The sequence below is a fragment of the Pelobates fuscus genome, chromosome 12 (genome assembly GCF_036172605.1).
Source record: "Pelobates fuscus isolate aPelFus1 chromosome 12, aPelFus1.pri, whole genome shotgun sequence".
Taxonomy (NCBI): domain Eukaryota; kingdom Metazoa; phylum Chordata; class Amphibia; order Anura; family Pelobatidae; genus Pelobates; species Pelobates fuscus.
In genome coordinates, this window is record NC_086328.1 from 109464346 (window position 1) to 109475794 (window position 11449).

An 11449-nucleotide genomic window follows, 5' to 3' on the forward strand; every position below is an offset into this window, starting at 1 on the left:
ATACCCTGCAAGCTTGTTCCAATGGAAATAATAAAATGCTATTAAAAGTATTTAAATTACGTGATCTAAAGTAGTCATTTTTTAAAATAAAACCCTTATTAGACATTTATTCCCTGTGTTCAAATAAAGTGCATTCCAAGATCTCTTAAAAATGGATGAACAAAAAAAATGGATGGCTCCCACATTAGTCCACATATTGATAGAGACTTTACTTGAATCCAGTTTCAGTATATTAATATATCTGTGTAGTTAGATAACTGACACAATCAGGAAGTTGAGCGGATTAATAGGTGGGATAAAAGGCTCATGTCGTTCCCCTTTTTGGTATTTCTAAGTAAGATAAATAACACTAGCTCAGCCATAGGGAATAAAACATATGCAGGGTTATTCTCTTAAGTTATAATTGACTGGAATTCAAAATGAATGTCAAATTTAAAGGGACACTAAAGCACGATAAAGCATGATATATAATCACTACTTACAATAGAGCCACACTCTGGTGCCTTGTGCTGCATGGCTTTGCTCAGATAGAAGGTTTCCTCCTCTAGATCATCAGTAGTGGAGGCAGGAAGTGCCACCCGGTGGACCCCAAGTACTTACAATGAAAAGGGGGGCAGGGAAATATAGTGGTTATTGTGTTATAACAGCCAAAGTGGAAACATTCGCCTAGTCATATATGCTTCCAATTCAGCTATGTTGGCCTTACATTTGAAATTAGTTTTAAATTCACCTTGAATTGTTGACAATTCTCACTTTCGTGAATAGCAGTCTTAGAGGAGGTGAAAGCCATCTTTGGGTAAGTAGAACCTTTGATCTATAGATCTGCAGATATTTTAACTAGCAGGATGAGTAGGTAAAATGGCAATACCTTGCTAAAATGGGCCTTTCTCTATTTACATATTTTTTTTATTTTTTGTAGATAACAAGTCAATTCCAATATTGTAATGAGACCAAAAATATAAATAAAAAAAAAAACTCCACATTTATGTAAATTTACTAGAACTACAACCAAATTTATAGCGCCAGAGGGGTAAAAAGACTAAAAAGAGTTTAAATATAATTGTGACATCACCATATGACACTGTTACGTTAAAAAAAAAAACTATGACTTGACCTATTGAGCCATCAAATCAATCATATGACATGAATTGTGAATCTGCAACTCACTTACTTTTAATAAATAGCTGATTTGCAGATTTCTTTGAGTAGATGCCTGCTGTACCTAGAAAGCACTGTTTAGAGAATAGACTTCGAGTTTTGCCAGAGGATAAAAAGCTACATAAACCGGTCTCAGACATTTTAGTATACACAATGATAAGCATACAAGGAAAACCATCTATAAACCTGACAATTCGAGGACTTGTAAAACAAAGAACTCAAGTTTCAAAATACCCTGCTCTGATTGGCTACTGCCACGAGATGTTATGAGCAGGTTTTTAAAAGGTAAATTGTAGCTCATTTTAACATATTGGTTAAAGATAAAAATTCAGTTTTTTTTTTGGTAAGATTGTTTTGCACCGTTTAATGTTGAGAATATTCCAGCTGTCAGAGCAAATACATTTTTTTTTGCTGGCACGGTGTAGAGTAGACGTTCTCAACCTTTTATGGTCAATGAGAAAAAAATGTCCACAGACATTGGCCAAGCGTGATCAAGTAATGCTCACAACCAATGAGATAAGCTCAGCAGGACATAAAAAGCTAGCTGAAGATCCTGCTAGCTTTGAATACTTACATGGAGGACACCAGGGTACTCTTCCACTCTTCCCACCATAACTAATATAGCAAGCTGCAGTGGTTATGATGCTTGGACTGTTCATGTAAGTTTGTAGTCTTAGCATATTACAGAACTTTTCTGTTCAGAATATTTTTACGGAATGGAGATTCTGTGTTTTTTTTTTTTTATTTGGCCTACAGTACTGCAGATCATGTCGTAAAGAGGATTAAAAACTCCGGAATCAATTTGTAGGTTCAAATATTTACTCAGCATCGATAGTCTTTTAGTCTCTCCACTTAGAAGGGAGCAATATTGTATCCTGAGCTGGAGTTTCAGCGAAATTAATTGGAAATATTTATCATAATCAATTCATCAACTTTAAACTAAATTAAAAACATACAATTTTGCAATAAATTCACATGAATAATTCATTGACATTTCCATCTCGACACATGAGAGCTTATGGAAACAGGCTAATTTAGGCAAGAGCAGTGGGATTTCAGACGTAAGATCCGCAGGGAATGCATAGACATAGATTTGTGCTTCTGAGAAAAACAACGTGACCTATTTATACACAAATATATGCCAGAACTTGTATATCATCTTTATGTGTCTTTTCCCTGCCCCTAGATACCTGTAGTATCGAACTCAATGCACTCTATAATATGGTCTCTGGTTTCTGCACAGATATTTTCGTACAAGTGGTTTGAATGGTTCATGGTATTTATTCACCGGAGTTATAATTCTACTGTAACCAAACCCAGGCTAAAAATATACTGTCAACTCTTTCCTTTCCCCCTTGTGTATATGCAAGCTGGGTTTATTTTTTTCACTGTATGGCAATGCAAGATTAACCCCTTAAGGACACAACTTCTGGAATAAAAGGGAATCATGACGGAATATTTCCGTCATGTGTTCTTAAGGGGTTAAAAAGTAAATAAATAAACCTCAAGTCTCTGGCACACTTGGACTGATGAAAATAAAAGTTTCTCATATAGTGATGTAACCAATCCTCCTGCTTTATCTAGAGAGGCACTATATAATATCAGTAGCAGCTTGAGTTCTTACAAATACCAATACGTATAATATTTGACTCATTTTTAATTTAGCTTAGTATCAACTCTAAGGCATGTTACAAAATTAACACAGACAGGCACGACCAAAATATAAAGTCAGCGATTCATGCAAGCAATGCTTACATTTAAGAAAGACAGTCTAGATATAGATAGATAGATAGATATGCTACTATATTACAAGATATAACAGTTTAACACAATGCATCTTTGATCTATTTCAAATTTCTTTAAGGATATATATATATATATATATATATATATCCTTGTAGAATTTAGTAGGACTCACCGTCTTTAAGTATAAATTCCAGTGTTTATTCAAACATAAATATAAAAATCCATTAGATCGACATTTCAGGATCAACAAAAACCATTTGTTGAGTAAAGACATGTTTGATTCAATACTCTTACAGTGGAAATATGAGTTATCAGTGTAATAAAGTAGGTTTAATAATGCTGGGGACAATTAAACCGATTAATGTAAACAGAATAAAATGATAAATGACTAAATAAAAAACGTAGAAGCCAAAATTCTCCATCATGAAAAAGTCGAGAATAGAAAAAAGATAACCCCACAATATGGCAAATTGTCCACCGGCTCTGAAAATGTTTGCAAAGTGTAACTATGACTAATTAGTACTAAGAAAACATGTATTGTGTTACAGGTATAAAAGACGTATGTTTTGTCTGTAGTAAGATTCTGTGTTTGCCAATGTCCGTGGTGCTGATTGGTTTAACTTGGCAGCTAGCCGAGAGCATGCCCACTGCAGACATGTTTGTTAGTCTTGGATATAAAAGCCACAGTGGGTGGCATTTTTCATGTATGACACTCACAATCAATGGTGGCTGTTTGTCGCCAAGAATGTATTGTGATAAGTCATGTCAGAATATTTTATACATTATACTTTAATTCTAAGTCTGGTTTTATCCATGATTAGGTCATTTCAGATTTATTAAATGAGCACTATAGAGTCAGGAACACAAACATGTATTCTTGACACTATAGTGTTAAAAACACCATCTAGCCTCCCTGGCCCCTTCTTGCCTCCCTAAATATAGTAAAATCTTACCTTTTCTCCAGTCTGCTGCTGCTGGCTCTGCCCCTGATCTGCCTGCTTGTCTGACACCATCATAAGTTATTATCTGAGCCAATCACAATGCTTTCCTGTAGGAAAGCATTGCATTGGCTAAGATTGCCAAGTAGGCAGATCAGGAGCAGAGCCAGCACAAGCCAAAAACAGCGCTGGTCAATCGGCATCCCCTCATAGAGATGCATTGAATCAATTAATCTCTATGAGGAAAGTTCAGTGTCTCCAGGCAGAGGGTTTACTGCAAAAAGCCTGTAGGTAACGACTATACTCACCAGAACAAATACAATAAGCTGTAGTTATTCTGGTGACTACACTGTTCCTTTAATATATACATACTCCAATTAAGTGCAATCTGTTGCACATGTGATGGCCTTTTAAATAAAAGTTCCCAAATCATTGCCTGTGATTACAAGAAATCTAAAATTTAACATTTTAACATTACCTTTTCTAATTGTAGATTTGTACCCACTATAATATTTATTCTTTACTTTCCAGGATGGGAAAATATTTTGTCGAAGGACAGCTTGTGATTGCCAGAATCCCAGTGTGGACCTTTTCTGCTGTCCAGAGTGTGACACTCGAGTCACCAGTCAGTGTTTGGATCAAGATGGACACAAACTTTACCACAGTGGTGATAACTGGACTTATGAATGCCAACAGTGCCGTTGCATGGTAAGGATAGAAGGGTTTAATAAAATTTCTGGGACAACCTGGTGTGCAACACTGCTTTACCCTGAGAATTGCCTTTAAAGGGACACTCCACTGCCCAAATATAAAGAAATAATCATGGTTTAGTAGATATACCCACAAGGAAAGCATACATGTATTTAATTTGGCATTTTTTCATTGGAGTATATCTAAAAACAGCTCACAAAGCCTGCAGTTCTCTTGTCCGCAGCCTTTGCAATCCCTCCTCTTCTAACCCCGCCCAGACTTTCTGTGGCTGTCCAATCACAGACTTCCCAATGCAGATCAATTAGATGACTTTGCAAGGCAGGTGCTCTGGCCAATTGCTGTCTTTTGACTTTGGATCCACTGAGATAAACAAACCAGGAAGTAACAGGACCGGTTGTTTGATTGACAGCCAGGGGGTGCAACAAGATTAATTTATAAAAGTTCCAATTTCTATTGAAATATGCAATATTCTTGTAAAATTTAAAAAAGAGCATGGTAAAGTTCTTGAGTTGTTTAAAATGTTCTTATGGATAACTAAAAAAAAAAAAAAAAAAAAAAAAAAAATTCTAAATTCCTAGGAAATGTTGCTACTGTGTAATTGTGTCAACAATGTTGATGACATAATGAACACTTTCTGCTACATACAAACTGCAGAAAAGGAAATCAAGGCATAATCAAAGTTCTTGTGGTTTAAAATGTATATTCAAGGTGCCATATAATGTTATATGGTTCCACTTTAAATCAAAGAGGTTCATTCACACAACACAGAATTGTAGTGAATCGAAAACTGAATTGCACAAGATAAGCCAAAACAAAATGATTTTCTACTCTTGATTCAAAAAGCTAAATGATGCATAAAATGTACTTCACAACTGAACAAACGTATAATAAATATTGTCTACATTGCGTTTAATAGCGATGCTCAATACATATTTAATCCATTAGTAAAATGCATCAAGTTGTTTTGACAGCACAACCTCTCTAGGAAGTGTTCACCAGTTTGTTATTTTCTTATTGTAAAAAAAAAAACATCTCAATGGCTGTAATAAAATCTCTTTTGTTATGATACCAGGAATTATTTACTGAACACAATTTAAAATTATTATTTTTTTTTTTTTAAATGTGTGGGGGAAAGAAATGACAGCCAAACTAAAAGTGATAGTCCCTCTTTCAGTTAATTTTACATATTTTGTAAAATCAAATCCTACTAATAACATTGTGTGTGTGAAAAGAATGACAGACAAACTAAAAATGATAGTCCCTCTTTAAGTTAGTTTTACATACAGTGGAACCTCGGAACTCGAAATGTTCCTGTACGAACAATTCAGTATTCAAACTAAAATTTTGAGTGAAAAATGTCTTGGTGCGCGAACGATCCTCGGTACCCGAACACATCACGCGGTCACAAGGCATTCACCTCTATGGTAATCTTGTTGGTAAACTCGTTGGTACCTCGTTAGTATGACGCATCGCCATTCCATTCTGTCAGCAGAGTTCCATTATGTTAGTAGCCGAGCTCCATGCTTGCAGAAACCAGCTCCATTCAGTCAGTAGAGCTCAATTCAGTCTTCAAATACAGTTCAATTCAGTCAGCAAACAGCTCCATTCAGTCTTCAAATAGAGCTCCATTCAGTCAGCAGAGCTCCATTCATTTAGCAGAGCTCCATTCAGTCTTCAAATAGAGTTTAATTCAGTCAGCAAACAGCTCCATTAAGTCTTCAGATAGAGCTCCATTTTGCCAGCAAAAGCTCCAGTCAGCAGAGCTCCATCCAGTCAGCAGAGCTCAATTCAGTACTCAAAAAGTTCAATTCAGTCTTCAAATAGAGTTCAATCCAAACTTCAAATAGAGCTCCACTAACTCTTTAATACATTTTAATAAGTCATTTCTCCGCATAATCTCCTGAGTGAGAATGTGATCATTTTTTATTAATATAAACAATGCACCTGCTCTATTCCCACAGATTAATGCCCTTCTGGGAAAAAAAGTGGTATGAAAGTGTTGCTTTGACTAGACTAAACTCCCTAAGGACTCATTGGTACATCCCATCTTGTCCTGATTGTTTATCTACCTTAATTTAACTGCTTTGTCGTAATCCTGTTTCTGTCAATCACATTTGCTGTAAAGTTCTTATAACCTTAACTTTAAACCTTCTCCTATACTCAGTTCATACTTGGTTTATACTGTTGGGGAAAAAAAATAGATCTTTCGGCCTTTTCCTGGTTTTCATCAGATATACCATTTCTGATTTCGGTTGAGCAATATCTTTCATCTCTAAGATTTAGTTATGGGAGTTGGTGGTGTGAAACAGGGGAAAATAAAATTGATTTAATAGAACATGGTTGCTCTTATTATCTTCTCCATACAGGAAGGAGAGGTGGACTGCTGGCCCATGACATGTCCGACCCTAAATTGCGAATATACTGCAGTTTCTGAAGGTGAATGCTGTCCGCACTGTGTAGAAGATCCCTGCTTAGCAGACAATGTCACTTATGACATAAAAAAAACCTGCCAAGACAATCATGGAATAGCACGGCTCAGTGGAGCTGTGTGGACGATGGTGGGATCTCCATGTACAACATGCAAATGCAAGGTGAAGGCCTAGACATGTGATAAGTATACAATCGTGATTAGTGTATGCATCCCTTATTCACAAGACCATGTTTGCATGCTAACTACCCCCTTTTTACCAGACCAGCCCTGCCATGCTCCTCTTACGTTATCACCTTCACTTAACATCCACCCCTGCAAGTAGCCCAATTTAATTTATAGACTGCAGTTTAAAGACCCAGTGTTACATCCACCCCTGCAAGAAGCACCATTTAATTTGAAGACTGCAGTTTAAAGGTGCAGACTGAGAATCAGAAGCTATTCTACCACATTTCCTTCATCTTAGTTTCTACATTTTTAATTTACTATAACAATGTTATTATTTGTAACTGTAGTATACTACTGTATAATTTTGTACTTGCAGCTACATGTAATTATTAATAATCTGGCTGATAGTATTCTGGTTGGCAAATATTGTAATTGTATCAGACAAATGGCAGGTCTGCTCAACCATTCCACCCCCCTCCCCTCTTTCCTCTCCTAGCCATAAATTTCTTTAAATAACTGTTACTCTACTCTTTAGGGCCAGTTTTACATCCTCCCCTGCAAGAAGCCCCATTTAATTTTACTTGGCTCAACCCACCCTCTCACCCTTGTTCCTTGTACCTTGTACCTATATAGCATGCTCTTCCAGCTGTTTGGAACCAGAGCCAATCACCTCCTTATTACCTTGACATGCTATCAACTACTGCAGTTATGCCATTAACTCTCTATGCCATCCCATACAAATTCCTCGGTTACCTTTTGTGTCACCTTTAGATTGTAAGCTCACGGGCAGGGCCCTCTACCTGTTGTATCAGTTTGTTCTTATTGTATTGTCTTTTTCCCACTTGTACAGCGCTGCAGAATATGTTTGGCGCTTCATAAATACCAGTAATAAATAAATAACCTCTTTAAGGACACAGCTTTAAGGTCAACATGTTGGAAAATTTCTAAGATGTGTCCGTAAGGGGTAAATCACAGCCATGCTACCAAAACTCTCTCAAGCATAGGGCCTTATATATTGTACTGCCCACCTCCACAATTACATTACAACCTTGCCATACTACCCACCACCTCAATTACAGTACCATCCCTGCCATAATAGCCACATCTTCAATTACAGTACCATCCCTGCCGTACTGCCAACCTCCCCAATTACAGTACCAACCCTGCCATACTACCCACCTCCTTAACGACAGTACCAACATTGCCATACCGCCCACCTCCCAATTACAGTGTCAACCCTGCCATACTACCTATGTAGTCAATTACAGTACCAACCCTGCTATAGTACCCACCTCCTTAACGACAGTACCAATCTTGCCATACTGCCCACCTCCCCAATTACAGTACCAAACCTGACATGCTACCCATCTCCTTAACGACAGTACCGACCTTGCCATACTGCCCACCTCCCAATTACAGTACCATCCCTGCCATACTGCCAAAATCCCCAATTACAGTACCAACCCCGCCATACTACCCACCTCCTTAACGACAGTACCAACCTTGCCATACTGCCCACCTCCCCAATTACAGTACCAACCCTGACATACTACCCACCTCCTTAACGACAGTACCAACCTTGCCATACTGCCCACCTCCCCAATTACAGTACCAACCCTGACATACTACCCACCTCCTTAACGACAGTACCAACCTTGCCATACTGCCCACCTCCCCAATTACAGTACCAACCCTGACATACTACCCACCTCCTTAATGACAGTATCAACCCTGACATACTACCCATCTCTTCAATTACAGTACCAACTTTGCCATACTGCTCACCTCCCCAATTACAGTACCAACTTTGCCATACTCCCCAGCTCTTCAATTACAGCAACCCTGACATACTGCCCACATCCTCACTTACAAGTTATCTGATCCTTTCTCAAACGCGAAGTCTCCTTATTTTCTGTGTTAATGAAAGCAGTGTGTCTTTTGTTCTCTTGTCTTGTTATGTAAAATACTGTAATAAGTGTTTTTCAGATGCATTTTGCTGTGGAGCAGTATATTGCATGTTTTCTAGTGAGGTTTTCCTGCTGTTTCCATTTTGCTCCCTGAGACACGCATCCTTTCATGTAGCAGACTTTCCCCCAATGTGTTTGTTTCCTGCTGGTGAATTATTCCAGAGCTTCACATAAAGCAAAAAAATCATTTGATTTGCAAATGTTTCATTACTGCTCATTATTATTCAGAAAGGACATATATGCAGATATCCCACAAGTGCATTCACCAAATCTTATACAGCAAACACATCATTTCACGTTCAAAGCGATCTCATGTTTTCGCAATATTTTATATGAATAAGAGGGATTTTTCACTAAACTAGTAACCACAAAAGGAAAATTGTAAATTTTAGGCCAAAGTAGCTCAACTAGAAAATTAGAAAATAAATCCATAGATAACTGGATTTTTATAAATTGGCACATTGCGTTCCCCGTGCAAAAAGCTTAACCTCCAGTCTGGATTTTGCTTAATGCTATCTGCTCAGGACTGCATTATTCCTAACATTGCATTGTGTCACAATCCATACCACCTCTGATGGGTGGTTATTCCAGACATCCACTGTATTTCTGTGAGCTCAGAGTCTCTCTAAACACCATAACAGCTATGTGTTTTTGCAAATGAGGATGCCTTATAAGTGCAGTGATTTGTAAATATCACACATCTAAAAGACCCAGAGCTGTCAATCATTCAACAGTTCCAGTCTTCCTGTATCAATTGTGTCTAACTACTGCATGCAGTGCTCAATCTCAGAGAGTCTATGGAGTGCCCATTTTTTGGCACAACACTTCTAAACAGTTTGATAAAAAAAAAATATCTAATGATTTAATAATAGTGGGGCTCATATTGTTACACTCATTCTAATAATATAAATGTTGTTAATCTCATTCTAATAATAAATATATATATATATATATATTGCCTTAATATAGAGACCTTAGGATGATTTTTCTTTTTTTTCTGTTTTTCACAGAATGGAAGTGTCTGCTGCTCCGTGGATCTAGAATGTCTGTACAATAACTAAACTTTAACCAAGGGACTCTCGTGGGAGACAAATTCTGATGCAGTTTCCATGGATAACTGAGAAAGTGAACAAGTCAGTGTTTTATAAAAGAGACACTCGCCAAAGGAGGAGATCTGGGACCTTATGCTATGTTTCCTCTAGCTAATCTCGTTTAGGTGGCCTCCAGCTAAGCGAGCAAAAAGTTAGAAGATCTTAACCATTTTTCTGCCATGTCATCATTTTCAAGGCTGTTGCCGCAGCAGCGAAGTGGTTAACAATCTCAATGTTGTGACCCACAGACTTTACTTGTTACATTGGCAAATATTTTTAATTTATTTATAGTAAAACGTTGATGTATATTCATTTTCTCTTTGCGTGCAGACATCAGGGTCAAAGAGATTTTATTTTGGGGGGATGGAATGGAGTGAACTACAAAATAGGGCTGTTTGGTGTCTGTCATTCATCTCAAACTTAGTTCTAAGGTCCCTGTCTGATGTATTGATGAAAATATGTATGTATGTACAGTATAATTGCATAGTACCTCTGTTTCATTGCTGTAAATTCAAAGAAAATAGAGTAACACAAGCTTTTCTTATATCGGGGGAAAACGGTCTCCGATCAAACACAAGAACTAATAACAGGACATTAGCAATCTAATGATGTATTCTTCATTCCTGTGTGACGGCGTTGGTATTGAGCACCGGCATACAGCACCGGCACCCCGAGCCATGATAGGCCAACACTGACCGGGTTCACAAGACAAACTAAGCTCTCTGTGAAATGGTTCTCCATCATGTATGTTTTTTTGCAAATCAAATTCATTTTCAACCTTAGTACAATGCAAACATTAAAAAGGTCACCTATCATAAATCTGAATCCAGCATTAGTTCCGCACCACAAAGGACATCCAAGACATAAGAAGGAAAGCAAAGAGGTAACACGCAGAGACACTGTTTATAATTTAATAATATAATTTAACAATCTATTGAACTATGCGAGAATTATTTTCACCAAACAGTTATTTTCCAAATGTCATATATAACAATGATATTAGGGGACTCCGCACGGGGTGGGGGTGGGCTTGTGGGGGGGGGGGGAGAGCTTTAACGCAACATTACAGTCTGGAAATTTTGTAAGCAAATCACAATAAAAGCCTTCTACCACCTATCTTTCTCTGACTTTTAACTGGTTTGGAATTTAAGAATCATGAACTATAGATCGTTGTTATGATATCCAGAAATGTCTATGTAATACATGGCTCCGATATCAGAGCAGTGTCACGCCATTTCCCCA

General features: G+C 37.5%; 1 protein-coding gene across 3 annotated transcripts in view; it reads left to right on the plus strand.

The window, feature by feature from the left end:
- Positions 1 to 11216, plus strand: part of NELL1 (neural EGFL like 1) — a 485858-nt gene extending 474642 nt beyond the window's left edge. For all 3 annotated transcript variants that reach the window (XM_063437855.1, XM_063437857.1, XM_063437856.1), the window contains 3 exons: positions 4374 to 4550; positions 6920 to 7144; positions 10127 to 11216. In XM_063437855.1, coding sequence (XP_063293925.1) covers positions 4374 to 4550; positions 6920 to 7144; positions 10127 to 10177 — 453 coding nt within the window. In that variant the 3' untranslated portion in view covers positions 10178 to 11216. The remainder of the gene's footprint in view (positions 1 to 4373; positions 4551 to 6919; positions 7145 to 10126) is intronic.
- The last annotated feature ends 233 nt before the right edge of the window (positions 11217 to 11449 follow it).